This window comes from Condylura cristata, unplaced genomic scaffold, assembly GCF_000260355.1.
Source record: "Condylura cristata isolate star-nosed mole 26May11 unplaced genomic scaffold, ConCri1.0 scaffold00030, whole genome shotgun sequence".
NCBI classification, from domain to species: domain Eukaryota; kingdom Metazoa; phylum Chordata; class Mammalia; order Eulipotyphla; family Talpidae; genus Condylura; species Condylura cristata.
Genome location: NW_004567131.1, coordinates 4,334,224 through 4,351,514, shown reverse-complemented (window position 1 = coordinate 4,351,514; position 17,291 = coordinate 4,334,224). Strand labels below are relative to the sequence as shown.

Below are 17,291 nucleotides of genomic sequence, written 5' to 3'. Positions count from 1 at the left end.
CCTTAGATATGCATTATGAACACACCAATTTTCAACCATAGGGCCTCTCCATATTAACTTCCACTCAGCTCAAAGGACTAATATTTTAAAGATCACATGCATACTTTGATTTGGCTCAGTCAAGAACATGTCCTAGGAACAAAGCTAAGCATTAAAATGGAGAAAGGAAAATCTCAACAAATGCTAGTGGGGAAACTTGAAAGTCCTCTGCAAAAGAATGAAACTAGGCCACTACTTCACACCACACAGAAAAATTCATTCAAAATGGAATAAAGACTTCAATGTATGAACTGAAACCACAAAATATAGAGACAAAAACAGGCAAAACATTCCAAGACATTGGTTTCAGAGATGTCTTTGGGGACTTGATTCTAACAGCAATGGAAACAAAAGCAGAAATAAACAAAAGGAACTATTTATGTTAAAGTAAGCTTCTGCATACCAGAGAAACTATCATTAAGATGAATGGGCTCCCTACTGATAGGGAATATATTTCTACATAACATTTGACAAGATGTTCAGTACCCAACATATACAAAGAACTCATACAACAACAGAAAATAACCCACTCACAAAATGGGTAGAAGAGTTAAATAGACACTTCTGCAAAGATATACAGATGGCTATGGGCCTTTAAAAAAGACATCACCAGTGTCTTTGGTTAAAAGCAAATCAAAACTACCAGAAGCCACCTCATACTGTAAGAAGAATCCATTATCAAAAGACCAGAATACAAATGTGGGCTAGAGTGTTTGTATAACAAGGAACCTCAGCACAATGTTGGTGATGATGTAGATGCCCCCCCCCCCCCCCCAAGGAAAACAATACGGGGATTTCTCAGAATATTAAAATATTAAACACATTTTATCATGATGTAGCAATTCCACTTGTAGGCATATACAAAGAAAAAGAACACTAATTTGAAGCGATATATGTATTCTTAGGTTCACTGCAGCCCTATTTATAAGAACCTAGCATGGAAACAACCAGAGTGCCAAAGATAGGTGAGTGTGTAAGATAATACACATGCAGAAGGCTAAAGCTAAATACAGGATGATTTCATTCATATGTGAAATATAAAAAGTAAAAATAAAAAGGAGACCAAACTAAACCAAAACAAACCCTAGAAATCTGACTATAGAAGTGAAGCTACCAGAGGGTTGGGACAGGAGGGCAAGGGAGGGGGCGGGGGCCCCATGGACTACAATGGAGGTTTACTGTTTCTTCTCCTTGCTTTACTTTCCTCATAAATACTAGGTATAGAACAACAGGGCCTGCCAGGTGGTACTGGGCTATCTGCTAAGGTTTTCCAGAGTAATAACTTCACTTGTCTGATCTAACTTGAGACTACACTTCCTCTTCATTCTCTTCAAAGTGTGTGCTAAAATTGACTATTCTGCTCTCTGACAGAAGCATATGCCTAACCTCTTTTCTTTCTCATGTACAAGCAAAGCACAGCTTTGTTTCCTTAGGTAAAAAGATGTTTATAAAGAAAACTCTAGTCTTTTCTATAGACCTCAGCACAAATTTTGTCCATCTCTTAATATATTTTCTTGACAATCAGATACCAGGATAAGATTTAATTTAACATTTATAAATATTTAAGGAAAAAGAAATCAATTTGGAAAACTTTATCAACATATTACCAAAACAAAGATTTTTTTGACAGTAAATGTACAATTATTGTATGGTTTGCCATTATTTCCTCTCTAGGAAGAAAAATGAGAAATACATTATATAAGTCATTATAAGCTCAGTAAATTTTTTAAACACTTAAAGAGACATGAGTTAGAAAAAGTGCAATCAAACAAGCCAACTGTAAAAGTCATTTTTGTCACAATAAATTTGAATATGGACCACATATTAGATGTTACTATAAATAATTACTGTTTATTTTTGGGTGTAATAATGTCACTGTGGTTGTGTGGTTTTTTGTTTTTTTTTTAAAAAAGGACCTTATTGGTTAGAGATACAAACTGAAATACTGTAAGTAGAATGATTTCTGTGGGATAGGCTTTAAAATATTCCAGTTTAAAAAGTTGCGTGATTATATTCGGTGGTGGTGGTAAGACTGATAATATTAACATGATAACAGGCCAGACTTGATATATAGCGAACAAAATAATGGAATTATGCCTGGTATAATAAACTATACAGATTTTTTAAGATAGTTAAATTTAAGGTTATGCATGGTTGTGAACATCTGTGATTTATGTGTGATTCTCATGTTGAAACGTTAGTAGTGTGTAAGCATGATAAGTCAGATAGGAATTTGGCAACAATGCATTGGTATCGCAGGATCTCCTAAACTCAGAAAGCAAAAGAGAAGACAATAGAACTGGGTTATTATTACTCTGTATAACAAGTAATGCATTATGAAAACAGAAGACGGACAACTTTTGAATGAAAAGATCTTTCTATTTCAGATTTGAGAACACCACAGTCTCCTCAAACTTACTTTCTGTAGTGTTAGCACATCATCAGAAACTTTTGATGGTATTAAATCCTCAGTATTCAAAATATTCATATCCAATGTAGTTCTGATTCATAAGAACATTCTCTATAATGAATGCATTTTTATGCATTCAAGAACAATAATTAAGACATTTTTCATGTCGGATTTAAGTACGAGTACAAGTGAATTAAAACCATTCAGATAAAAATGCAACTAGATCTGCATTCGCTGCTTTGCTGACTCATGAACATTTATATATATTATTTTGTGTGATCATCCACATAAAAAAAGGCATTCTAATTCTTTATTTTTTTTATTTGACAAGCAGCAATATCATGTCTGTCATTTTAATGTAGATACAATTATTAGGTTATCTGTCATATTACAATATTTAAGTTTTTTTTTATGTCCTTTAAGATACATTTAAAAAAAAAAACACATCAACTGCAAACGTGAGGGGAGAAAAAGCATGGTACCCAACCAAATTTCCACATTTCAGCAATACTTCACTCATTCTCTTAATAAAGTTTTAAGAAATGTCATAATGACATGAGCTTGAAATATCTCTAGGCATTTTCTCTGACGCTCATGACGTGGCACTGGTGATGTTGTAAACAGCAGAAAAACAGGGGCTGCCAAATGACCAAATTATGGAGGCACAGGCCTGCTTTTTCCCACAGAAACACACCGAAAGGTGATGGCAATGATCTTCTCACACCCACACTGGAGGAGAACAACATCACGCTACATAACTGTATTCATCTGCTGATGCTTGGCTGCGTTCGATGTATTGTTTGTCTATCAGAACTTCAATACACTTCTTAATCATGCTGATACTAGGATTAAACCGAGCTCTGGACTGGCTAATCACCTGTGGAAGAGACATGAATGTCAAATTATTGCTAACTAATCAGTTACAGGAAATTATTTCTAAACTACCTCAAATTTACTGAGGCTTTATCAAATATACCTAAGTTCATATAGGAAAAATATACTTAAAATATTGTGAAATTAATTAAATTGAATAAAATCACAAATGGTTGAACATGATATATCAAATGAATAACATGTACAGTATGAATTATTTTTTAAAACAGAGGGCAGTGCATAAGGATGTCAATTTTGATATTATGATCAAAAATAACTTTTTATGGAAACATCTAATATTTATGCTATAGAGGAATTAAAATGCAGAATAAAGATATAACAAAACCTGATATTCACATGCAACTAAAAACTATAACCTAATCTAATTATCACACACCCTCTCTCTTCCATTTAACCCCTTGTCAATTTTCATCTCTCAGTTGAACCTTCTCCCAAAAGCTTTCCACAACAAAGAATTTTATATCCATTCTAATTGGACTTGTACATCTGTTTTAAGTGAAAGCTAATGCAATTTTATATTTACTTGCACATCAATGCACTAACATATTTCCTCTCTAGTAGAGTGTGAATTCTACAAGTGTAGGAAGCAGCTTGTGTTGCTCAGTATTACATTCCCAGGGAGCAGCACAGTGCCCTACCTTACAGTGGACACTCATGCATGCACAGAATTAACATTTGATGTGGTCAGATTTCGTCAATAAATGGTCAACAAACTCAATAAACTAGTGGGACTCAATTCAATGCAAATCTGAATTTAAAATTGAAAGTACAAAATGTACTGCTGTCATGAATGAAGTTCTTATGGTATTTCAAAATTATTTGACTTCTGTACTGTCTTTATGGTAGAAAAATTCCTAATCTGTACACTGATAAAATCCTTTGGCCCACCAAGTCCAGAGACTCCTCCCCTTTTACCTCTTGAATAAGGGCATTATGCCGAAGCACTTTTCGTGCTTTCATGATACGAACTATAGCAGCTTGGAGATACATTTTCCGGTCCTCATCTACGGCACTTCTAGTCTGCTCCATTTCCTGTTTTATGGGGGAAAGGATTCGGAGAAGCAAAAGCCAAAGAGACATTAAGTCACTAAGTGTGTTTTAAATTCATTTTAATCTGTTAAATAAATTTCCAATCAATACTGAACACCAAGTTACGATTATGTGCCAACTGTCATATAACCATTACCAAAAGGATATCTACAGTGAGTTATATATAATTTCTTGGGTTAAAGTTGGAAGGTTATTTAAAAAAAAAAATAATAATAATACACTGTACTCAATGCAAATAAACAATAGAGTAGCACTTAAATGACATGGCTCTATAATTTTAAATATCACTGTTCAATCACTGAGTACAGGCTGTATACCACATGCTTTATCATTGGTTTGAAGGGAAAGAGTTGTGAAGAGAATCCAGGAAGACCCAGAAAAGGCCAATTTTCTATGGCCCTCAAGGTACACTGTGGAAGAAAGGCACAGAAACAAATAACATCACACTAATAGAGAGCTCATCGTGTTTTAGAAGATAAAAAGCAATCCACATATTACAACTATTGCTTATTAACCCAAGGTAAAAAAGGAATCTTAAACATTTAGAGTTCAATTCAATGGCAATTAGTTAAGATCTGTCTCCCCACTATTAAGTTAAGTTCCTGAAGAGAACCTAATATCCTGTATATACTTCCTGCCCCACGGCCGAGGAAAGGGTGGTACATACAGGTAAGCAGGACAGTGAAGTGCTATGAACAGGCTAGCCAAGAAACAAAACAGTAACTGCTGCTGAGTTAAGAATCAAACATTTTACCATGCAACTGGCTCATCTGGTAGTCTGGATTGAAATCCAGATCTACTAGATCACTATTTGAGTCTTAACAAGATTCCCAGATGGTTCATCTGCATATAAAAGTTTAAGAAGCATTTCAACAACTGTTCTTTGCAAGAAACATATTGTAAATTTTTTTTCTTCTTTTACAAATGAAAAATAAGAAAATTCTATTACTATTTAAGGTAGGAATTTTTAGAAAGCCAAATAAATGCAAAGGAAAGTTAATAATTTTAATATAGTTTAACAGTAAATATGGACTAAATTATCTTTTTTCTTAGATACCTTCTATACTTTTTTTAAAATCTAAAATACTGTGTAAGGTTAGTAAAGGCAAATAATAAACTAGAAAAGATTCACTGATTACTAATTTTAATGTGCAAAGTTCTGCATTATCTCTATGTTCACCACCATAAAGTTCAATGTTTAACTACTTCCTAAAGAAATGATACTGGAAAACACTAACCTGTGGTGTGTCTTTCTGCATTGATGTAGTAATTTTAAATTTTGTTCTTTTACTGCTGAAGTTCATATTTAATGAGAATGAAGATTCTGCATCTATGTCTTCCTATAATAAGAACAACACATTTACATTCACAAAAAATAAATTATTAAATAAGATTTACTGTAAACCTATGCCATGAAATTAAAGTAAATGTTATTAAATTTTACACTTGGTAGAATTTACTCATTTAGAAATAAGTTATTTTCTGGTCCAACTAGTGTGTGTGTGTATATATATATATATATATATATATATAGTGTACCTTTGCTTAAAACAAAGAAGTCAAGTTTGTTGGCTTAAACAAATTAACATTTTAATTTTCATGAAAAACTAAGAGTCATAATTTTTCCATGATCCCACTTTGAAAACTGATCACACAATATGTTTTCTAAAATGTTGCAATAACCACCAATCATAAATGTTGGTAATAACTATGCAAGCATGCTGTTTCCACTTTATTCAGACAAGCATCATTTCTCCATGAATTTTCTCCAATTTTTACTCCTTAAAAATTTCATTTTATTCACTCTTCTAGAAACAAGTGGCCTTTTTAAAGTAAAAGTTGTTAATTTTTAGTATCATAACTTCTCTAACAGACCTAACAAAGCTAGTCATTCCATATGATGAATTTCCCCCTAAGCAGGTTCAAGAAAGAGATACTTTACAGAATCAAAATTAAAATCTAATGCACAAAGAAGCAATCTATATTTGCCTTGTACATTTCTAGGCAGTAAAAATAACTTTAAAGTGTGTTTTTAAGCACTTAAATTTAATAATTTTAACTTAAATTTTAAGGTTAAATCTTTTAAATCATAATTAACAGCCTTAATTAAAATTTAAACTAGTACTGATGATTATTGTTAAGATTCTGAAATTAGAAAAATAAATCCATCTCAAAAGAAAAGTTTGATTTCAGAATATATGCCAGGTAGAACTTTTCAATTATAGACTACAAAGTATCATCATACTGGGAATATCGACAAAGCAAATGAACTGATGAGAGAAATAAGCTGAAGACTATTCAGCAAAAATAAAAATGAAACCTCACAAGAATTTTTTCTTATAGACATAATAATTTCAAACAGGAGATTTTTCACCTATATTGACCTGTCAGCTTTTTAACTATTTAAATATTAAAGATATATGATGATAACAACTAAAACTTGTTACTGGCGGGGGAAAGTTACAAAGAAAGAAAAGTAAGTATCTTATTGTCCAACTAGATTCCTGACAGAGAAAATATATGGTGGTTAGCTGAGCCCTAAAATTACAGTATGCGAGAAGGAGTATTTGGAATTGAGTCTCGTATGTTAAGTCACGTACAAATATACATCAATAGACTGTCAATGTCTACTGCCAAATGATGTAATTAAAAATTAAACATATGGAGAAAAACCAACAGAAAGGATTTTATGGGCCATGATTTAAAGATGTCAATTAAACAGAATCTTCCCAATCTGCAATTCTATTGTAACTCTGAATAAATGTCACCGTAGAGGAGAAATAAAATCAAGTTGTAAAGGGCACTTGAGCCCCATTTACACAGCCTTCCCCAATGCCTCACTTTCACAGATGTTAAGTGATCTTGCAATAACAAAGCTGATTCAAGTGCTTTTCAAAGAACAAAGGGCACTAACAATAAAAACCTTACTTTTAAAACAGCAAATATCCCATGAAAAAGTTTTAATATTTATGCTTGAGTTCCATGAAATAACCATACCTTTTCTGAATCATGGTTAATCATTTTCACATCAAGTAAAGATTTGATTGTTTTGGTCAATTCCTTTTCATTCATCTGAGTACTGTCTTGAAGATCTTTATAGCTGACAGTTTCACTGTTGTTAAAGGCAAGAAGAACTGCCATTTGGTATGTTGTAACCATAGCTACATATGGTTTGCCCAAATAGTTCATTTTAACTTCCCCTGTAATTAAACAAAGTTGTGACAATAAACTGATCAAAGTAATATTTCAAGATTATTCAAAAAAATTGCTTACTTCAGATATTTTTCTCCTGAAAATAGAAAACCTAGACTTAATAAAACTATTGTAAACCATTTTCCCTAGCAAAGTAATCATTTTGTATTGGGGGGAGGGCTATTAGTTTTGAGTATATAATTTAAATCACAGTTCAGTTACCCTAGCTTTACCTGTAGGCTTAAACAATGTCTTTAAATACCCACTGGGATGGTTAAGCCACAGACAGGAAAAAAAAAAAAAAAAAAAAACAACCAGAGGAGGCAGATTTAACAGGAGAAACAGAGAAAAAGGGGAGAGAGTGACTACTTGCTCCCATCAACTGTCAAATGCCCCATACAGACAGAGTATTCAAGGTAGGTTAGAGCATATAAAGAGGCCTAGCACACAGGGCATGCTTCTTGTTTTGGTCTATCTGATCATAATTTCTGCAAAATTTTAAAATGCTATTTTGTCTTATACATAACGTTCTTCTTCCCAGTAACTTCCTAAAAAGAGAAGAGACAAACAAGGAGAGCCACTATTTTATTGAAATAGCGATTAAAATTCTAGACTCTACGCAACCTTGAAAGCTATAGAACATGTATGCATACCTACACTTGTCCTTAAATATCTCAGGGAGGCAGCACAAGGAAAGGCTTGTAACAGAAGTATGACAAGTACTGATGCACTCTTTAACAGTAAAAAAAGTTAAAGTCAGTCAAAGAACTGCTCCCTAAAGCATAAAATTGCAGTTTACCAACTGTACTTCCATTTCTCTCTCACAAAATGCACATAAACAAAGCAGAATTTCACTGTTAACAGATTATAAACTAAACCAAAGTAAACTTTTGATTAAAACCAAAATAGCCCAAAGAAGCTCTATTTCATATGACTTACTAAAAGGCTGCATTTTTCCTTGAGCTAATTAGTAACTCTGGTCAAGATTTTCTACTTCTTTTGTATCTATTAATTAGATAAAGATCTTTAAGGATATGTCAATTTTCCCAACTTATCACCACAATGATGACTATCTTTTATGATACGTCAAATTATCTCAGGAAAACACTGATCCTTATAAATATTTTTCAAATATATTTGGATAAAAACACATATGGAAAAAGTTCATAATCTTTTAATTCTTACAAAACGAAGTTTAATGTATTAAGTAAATTATCTGGTTCACACAAAAGTTTAAGTAAAAAGTATTACTAGAAGTAATGAAGAATGATGTAAAAAATAAAAAATTAAAATTAAAAAAAGTATTATTATGAGTATGCAGCTAACAACATAATGTGCTTTTAGAATCTAACAATGATGTTTGGGAAATGTGTTGAGAAGCAAGTCACATAAATTTCATTATGTAATTTCTGCAATGAATACTTTATCATATGTCAGAAACACATGTAAAACAATGTATCCAACACTTAGATAAATATGCAGGACCATCACCCAGCATGTCACTGATGATATGCTATACTGTCTTAAGTTTGGAAACAGAGTAAGTATTCTGCCATACACAACAGTCACAACCAGAACCCAAAGAGCATTCAGAGACAATGCAATTAATGTATAAATATCACTTACTTATTGAGTTCATTTTATAACCTTTAAAATGAGGGAAACAAATTGTCTGTTTTATACTTTTTGGAGCTATTTTTCAAAGAATTATCAAGTTCAGGATACATGCACTTGTTCCTACTTTTTTCCAGGAACTTCTCATATTACCACCTCCCTACAGAGAGAAGGATGATTGAACAAGCATGGCAGAGAAGGAAACCCCAAATTTGTGTGACTCCTTTAACTAACTGTCATGTAAACAGAAGAGGAAAACAACTACATTCAAGTGGCATTTTCAATTACAGGAAATGGAGTAGTAGAAGTCTTATAAAGTTACTCTCCCTAGTTTGAAAATTTTTCTTTATAGAAGAATGTCAGTTACTAACTGTTGAATGGATGACAGAAAAGCAACAATTTACAAGCAGTGAGGAAATAACTGTTTTAAGCAACAATCATTCTTGGATGCTAAAACTATCAGGTAAGGTTGTTCCTAGAAAGGCGGATTCATATGAAGTAGGTATCACCATTCAGATCACTTACTAAAATGAAAGGGCTAAGAGAGTATCTTTAGGATGGAGGTATCTCATGGTCACCACCTTAACCAAGTGACCAACTTAGTTAGTATCTCTAAAAGTGATACAATCTATCATTACATAGCTCCCTATGTAATACAATATAAAGTACACAGAACCACTTAAGTAATATCTTGCCAACAATATACAGCCTAAAGATAATGAAAACTTTCAGACTTCACTTCTACTTCATAAAAGTACAGAAACTAGAAAATGCATAAAATATCTCACAAGTACATAATCAGACAAACCTATGATGTTGGCTACCCTACAAAACAACTGGCTTCTTTCAAAAAAGCAGGTCAAGAAGATTAATAGGGTGGCAGTGGGATTGTGGTAGTTGTGGAGAAAGGTAGTAGAAAGATCTAAAAATCAAATACAATTAGTAACCTTTCATGACATTAAAAACAAGAGTAATAAATTAATTCAATTTGGGGACAATAAGGGAAATCCAACTGTGGATTGGGCATTATATGATTTTAAAACACCTAACGATTTAGCTACTAAAGTACCTGAAACCAATAATGAGTATAAATCAGCAAATGTCAGAAAAAGCCACTGCTTCATAAGGTTTGTGTGACAATATGGTATGACTTTAATTTTAGCAAACTAGACAGATTTCACTTGGCAAAAGGCAATGATTATTTAGTTCACTAAGAAGTACCAACATGATCTAATAAACAAATTATCTACATATTATCTCCACATCTTTGTATTATACAATTAAATGATGTCTCCTTTGAGTTCACCATTTTTCAAACTTATCTCTCAGGAATAGATCTGGGCCAGTTCCTGTTAATTCCCTGCTCTGTCCCAAATAAAGCTTATTTGTAATTCAGATGGTATAACATTTTCCAGGTTGTTTTTATATTTTTTTCACCAAATTATTCTCTCAGAATAATTCTACACAACGTCTCAGTCATAAATTGAGTGGAAATTTCATCTTTCTCTCATATAGTTCTCTGTCATATATGATGGATATTGTGTATTGCCTAAAAGTCTTACAACTGCTGGCAATATGCTTTCAACACTTTTTTTTTTTTTTTGCCTTTCTTGGCTAAGTTTATTCATTCTTGAAAACCAAGTTTAAATGCTATTTACACAGAAGCCTTTTCTTGCCAGGAGCTAGCTGTTTGCCACCAACATTCTGTGTGATACTGTAAAACCCCAGGCTTCTCACTATTACATTTAAAACATTGCATCACTAGTATTTACTTGGCTGCCCTCCTCCCAGATATGAGTTTTTTGAAGGCTGAGGCTCTGTATTTTATCTCTGTCTGCTTACATTTCGAAGTATATGGAACACAGATGTTCTCTGAGTCAATTTTTATAAAGATGAGGAAAGAGGCTTAGAGAAGTTCAATAACTTTCTCAATGTAACAAAGCAAGTAGGTTTGTAAAAAGTTAAGTACAAACCTTAACTCTACATCTAATTCTAAATTCACCCAAATAGCATTTCATAACAATCATTTGTAAAGACACTTGAATTACAATACAAAAGTACTTGGAATGCAAAAATGGACCAGGAACAAGTAATTTTGATTATTTCTGTAAGGTTCAAGGACTCTTCAGCAATCAGCCCAGGATTTGAATACTGGAGTTTTCTTATTTAAAAACTTATTTATGCATACAAGAACTGGGCTGTAGGTCAGAAGTGGGGTAGGAGGTGAGAGGAATAACCAGAGACAGAGTGGGGAGCAGAACAGGCAAATTCACTGAAATACACTGCGAGGGGGAGCAGTAGGCAAGACAGAAGAGATCTGCTGCACCACATGCTGGCTTAGGATTGAACTCAGACTGCAGCAGAGATAGCTCTGAGATTTAATCCCTGTGCCACCACAGAGGTCCCTGAATTACAGAGCCTTTAAGGAGCCTTGGAGTTTTATGGTAAATGTGGGAATCTATAACAAGTATCTTAATATGGATGGTACTTGAGAATATTTTCGTTAAGTGAATAAACACAAATCAAAATTTTACCCAGTGATTTCATTGGTAGGCCACAGAAATTGTGGTCCCTTCTGTGATTTAGGTTAAGAAATGAACTTGTAAGGTTGACCTCTTTTTCCAAAGGAAAAATGAAATGTTTGCCTTAATTAGCTATAAACACATGACACTAAACGAAGACAAACCAAATAAAAAAGCTCCCAAAATCTGGTTCTTTGTGGGTCATACTGGAAATTCAGTATACAGAAACAAAAAGTTGTTTCTCTTTTTCAGATGCTATTAATAACAATTTCAGACCAAACGTCAGTGACAAATACTGTGTAAATATTTTTTTGGTTCTTCCTTTGACATTATGGACAGCAAAAATTAAGTCCCTCATTAGAATTAATTCAGCAAACTGGCAGATTATTGCTGAGGTAATGAGAATCATCAAGAGAATTTAAACTCCCATAATTCAGGGAAAGTAAAAGTAAATTAAATTCAAATATAGTAAGTTGTATTAATATTCTAGTATCTGAAACACTGATCTTGCAAATTTTTTCTTAAGTCTGCTACATTTAGGCAGCTCCCCTGGTGGTGCAATGGATTAGGATGCAGCACTGCAAGCGAATGGCAGCCGCTTCAGTTTGAGTTCGATCCTGGGACCCAGAGGTGATCCCCATGGCGTGACAGACCTTTCCTGTCTCACCCCTGCTGCTCCCCTCAGCAGTGTACTTCATAGATCTGCCTGTTATGCTCCCCACTCTTACTCTGGTGAATCTTCTCATCGCCCCTGTACCTATGGCCTATACTCCAGTTCTGTATAAATAAATTCATAAATCTTTAAAAAAAAAAAAAGGTCTACTACATTTAATAAGAATTTACAACAGCTGTGAAATTAAAGGATAACTATTAAGTGACTATTTAAGGACATCAATAAACATTGATCTCACCAACTATTGAAAAGATTTAACTGCTCAGCTTTTTCAATAAAGACAAGCTTGTATAAATAAGTATATATATGATTTATCATACATTAATATGGATTACTAACATAATAAAGCATTGTATTAAAAAAGTAAATTAGGCAAAGAGGACTTAAATGAAATTACTTAAATGAAATTTGTCATAGGTGAATAATGAGTTTCTTAATATTATAGCAACTGATCGTATATTCTCATAATACTTCTAACAGACATTAATACGCACACTGTTCACTTCTTATACAAAAGGGAAAGTTGATTGAAAGTACTGTTAAAAGAGTAACTTTAGCAAAACTTTGAAAATCTGAAAGTTTGATTTGGCTATCGTCTTCAGGCAACTTAGATCAATTATATACAGCCTAGAATTATTCAAGTATTAATCCTTCTGTCAAATAAGTAAACCCCATTATTTTCAGAAAGGAGCAAAGGAAATGACTAGCTTCTAACTGAACTTTTTAAAAAATAGAAATTGGAATATTCTGAAAAAAAACATTTACTATAGCAATTCACTATAAAACAAATAAAAATCAAGACTCTAGGTTTCCTTATAATGCTCTATAGTTAATAAAAGTTTCCAAGATATCTGAGTTAAAGACAGGTTTTTAAGATTATCTGATTCATAAAATCTGGGTTTCTTTACAAAATTACTAATGTTTAAAAGAAGTGCTATGTTACAGAATAGTAATAAACTATCATAAAGTTGGAAATTTTCTTTATATAATATAAAGAGCATATAGTAAAATACTTTTAATAAAAACTGCTGCATTTGAACTTCATGTTTGATTGCTTTCAAGATAACCAGAATGACAGATGTTGAAAACTATTATTATGCTATTGAGAAACTTTTTCTAAATTATTAACATAACAGGTTAGTAAATTTCATTTAAATTAGATATAAATAAATGTATTTTACCTGTACAGAGATAATGTAACCATGTAAGTTTCCTTCCACTGAAATGCTGGCTGTAAAATAATTCAAACTGTGACAGAGGAAAAAAAAATATTTTCAGCTATGGTAACATTAGTTAAATTGTTAATAAAAAAGTTCATGTTATTAAACAGCAATATAGTATTTACACTTACTTACAGTTACAACCTGTAACTGTACAGTTACAATCTGTGCAAAATAATACAAAGATAATACAATTAGTCCAGCTCTTTGTTTATAACCTCATTTAATGTTCATTCCCGTAAACCATAGTCTGCAAATTTGATTTTAACTGTAAATTTAAAATGACATAGGCAAGTGGTGCTTTACAAGTTTCAAATGTTATCACTTTGGTCTTTATAAATAACAACAACCCCCCCAAACACCATTATAATTCAATATTAAAATAAAAATTTTAGGATTGGTGACCCAGACGACAAGAGGTTCCTCACCTAGCTCCAGAGAGGATCATCTAACAATTACTAAAGAGACATTACAACAAGAGTATCCTTTGCCTAAGGGTAAAACTGGAAACCCCCTTGGAGAGCAACAGGACCGAAAAGAGGAGAAAAAGAGAGTTACTCTTAAACATAGGCAGACAATGTTCCCAGGGAGGGGGTGGCCAGCTCAACGGTGGTTCTAGGGAAAAGAGACATAAATGGCACCCTTGTAACACATCCTTGAATGAGGGAAAACAACAGAGGAGTTTGTGTGTTTCCTAAAGGTGGGTACCCAGTAAAAAGAACACTCCCCCTCCTACCCTTTAAAACTGATACTGGCCTGCTAACGTACACTGATGGCTTATAGAGTGTAGCATCTCAGATCTGCAACCCCAGAGTGGAGGGACAAGGAAAGAACAACTCTCCACAACTCAATAACAAAGAAATGGAACATTATACCTCCTGGTCAGAGAAGAATTTAAAATTGCTATAATAAAGAAAATCAGAGGAATGTGAAAGAAAATGCAGAAAAGCAACTCAAACTGATGTTAAAAACTCAGAAGGCCCTCCCTGGTGGCGCAGCGGGTTAAAGCACTGCACTGAGAAACTAAAGCCACTTCTGAGTTCGATCCCCGCCTGCCCAGGAGGTGACCACATGGAATGGCAGACTTCTCCTGACCCGCCCGCTGCTCCCCTCAGCAGTGTACTTCGTCGATCTGCCTGTTCTGCTTCCCGCTCTGTCTCTGGTGAATCCTCTCACCCTCCGCATCTCTGGCCTGTACCTCAGTTCTGTATGAATAAATAAATAAATCTTTAAAAAAAAAAAACTCAGAAAAGCTGTTCAGGAAAAAAAGTGACCTAAAAAATAAAATCAATGGATAAAAAAATAGAAACTGAAGCTTCAAATAAGAAAATAACAGATTCACCATGTCAAAAAACAAATAAAAAGTAGATGAGATAAAAGTTTCTAGAGAAAGTTATGGAAGAAAAACAGACCATTAGAAAATTGAATTTGTGATCCTGAGATATAAATGCACAAAGGAAAAAGAAAGTACACTTCCAAAACTACTATACTCCTTTAGGAAAAACAATATAAAGATAGTGGGGATAGTGGGTATCACTGAAGGGAAAGAGAAAAGGAAATAGTGGGCTTCGATGAAATAATAGGACTTTGTCCCAAATGTGGGGACTCAATCTACAAGGTTCATGAACTTAAAAGAACAGCTAAACTTACTTAAAGAACAAAAACTATAAGACATTACCAAAAGAAATAAAAAAGGACAGAAAAAAAGATAATCTCTGCTCACGGATGGAAAGACTTAACATTGTAAAATGGCCACCTTAAGTTTCAATGGCATTCTTCAAAAAAATAAAGCAGACATTACTGAAATTTATATGGAATCACATAGACCCCAAACAGTTAAAGCAATTCTGACAAAAATAAAGAAGTATCATACTTCCAATCTTCAAAGTACATTACAGTGCTACAGTAATTAAAACAGGACAGTACTGGAATAAAAACAGAGGCCAATGAAATAAAATTGACAGTCCAAATATAAACCCACACTGATACAGACAACTAATCTACTAGCCAAGGGTATACAAGGGTGAAAGTCTCTTCAACAAATGCTGTTGGTGAAACTTAACAGCCAAAACATAACAGATGTGAGTACCACTATCACACATCTCATACAAAAGTTAACTCAAAATGGATTAATGGATGTATGACTTGAATTGTAAAATACTAAGAAGGGAAACATTACAAGACAATGGCTTCAGTTATGACTTTGTTTCCAACAGCAAGCAAAACAAATGAAATTATATCAAAGTAAGAATTTCTTTACAGTGAAATATGCTATCATTAAAACAACAAACAAACAAAACAAAACTACTAAACGGGAGAAAATATTTGCACACCGTACATCTGACAAAGGACTAATATCAAAGGTTTGCTAAGAATTCATACAACAAAACTAAATGAACAAGTCATCCAATCATATAATAGGCAGGCAGGTGAGCTAAATAGATACTTCTTTAAAGATGAGAGGTGGCCAAAAGGCATATAGATTAAAAACCTACCAAAACTTATCCTCAAGGAAATTTGAATGAAAACCATGTTCAGATACTATCTCATACCTGTTAGAATGGTTCATATCAAAAAGACCAGAAATAACAAGTGTAGTGAGATATTGAGAAAAAGAAATCCTTCCACACCTTTGGTGGGAATGAAAACTAGTGCATAGTACAGTCCCTAAGAAAAAACAGTATGGAGATCTCTCAAAATGTTAATAACAGATCTATATATGGTACAGCAATTCCACTCCTAGGTATTTATGTGAAGAATAAAAAAATTTTGAAGGATATAAATGTTCACTGAAGGGATACAATGCCAAATTAAAGAAACAACCTATGCACCCAAGGTCAGAAGAGTAGATTATGAATTTGTGGTATATCTACATAGTGGAATACTACTCAGCAATGACTAAAAGTTGAACTCTTGCCATTTGTGATAACATGGATGAGCAAGAAGGAATAATGCTAACTGGAATAAATGAGGAGGAGAAAACAAGTATCAGAAGGCTTCACTAGTATGCACAATATAGAGAAACTAAACAAATGGTCAAAACTAAACAAAAACAAGCCCTAAAAATTTGTGCAACTGATGCTAACAGATGGATGGGGGTAGCAAGGAAACTTAAAATGGGTAAAAGGGGAAGGGAACCTGACAGACTGTGGTGGAATATTATGGGTATTTTGGTGGTAGGTCTTAGGTGATAACATTCATCAGAAGAGGTGTGAACCTATAGCTCTAAATCATAGTGCTGCAAAACAACAACACAGTAATAAAATATTTAACAATATATAAGTTATATTATCAGTTCTAACCTATTTACCAACATATATCCCTACTGAAGTAATAGATTAAAATTTCTGTAGTGATTTCACTTCCACATCCACTTAAACACTAATACAAAAAAGAATCTATTTGTCTTCTTTATCTGACATTACTATGAAAAGTTAAATTTTAATCTCCTACAAATGTAGCATTCAAATTTTGAAAGTTCCTTCCTTAGATTAAATGTACAATTGCAGGGTATCAATCCAAAATGTAGAGTTCAGATCTTATAAAGAGCTGGCACACAACACAGAGAGACTGTGATAGTGAAGTGTAGAAAGATTAAAAACAATTGTTCCTAAAACTCAAAAATAAACAAATGATCATGTCATGTCACAAATGAGAACTGTGGACATATTTTTTTT

The 17,291-nt window shown here is 33.2% G+C and overlaps 1 protein-coding gene across 3 annotated transcripts in view; it reads right to left on the bottom strand.

Annotated features, from left to right (window-relative positions):
* Positions 1–1,684: 1,684 nt before the first annotated feature.
* Positions 1,685–17,291, bottom strand: part of CUL2 (cullin 2) — a 94,995-nt gene continuing 79,388 nt past the window's right edge. For 2 of the 3 annotated variants that reach the window (XM_004691160.2, XM_004691161.2), the window contains exons 17-21: positions 13,576–13,642; positions 7,391–7,593; positions 5,632–5,733; positions 4,259–4,375; positions 2,763–3,326 (exon numbers count right to left, since the gene is read on the bottom strand). In XM_004691160.2, coding sequence (XP_004691217.1) covers positions 3,195–3,326; positions 4,259–4,375; positions 5,632–5,733; positions 7,391–7,593; positions 13,576–13,642 — 621 coding nt within the window. In that variant the 3' untranslated portion in view covers positions 2,763–3,194. Of the gene's footprint in view, positions 3,327–4,258; positions 4,376–5,631; positions 5,734–7,390; positions 7,594–13,575; positions 13,643–17,291 lie in introns of all 3 variants that reach the window. The other variant, XM_012731392.1, reaches the window with a different exon arrangement.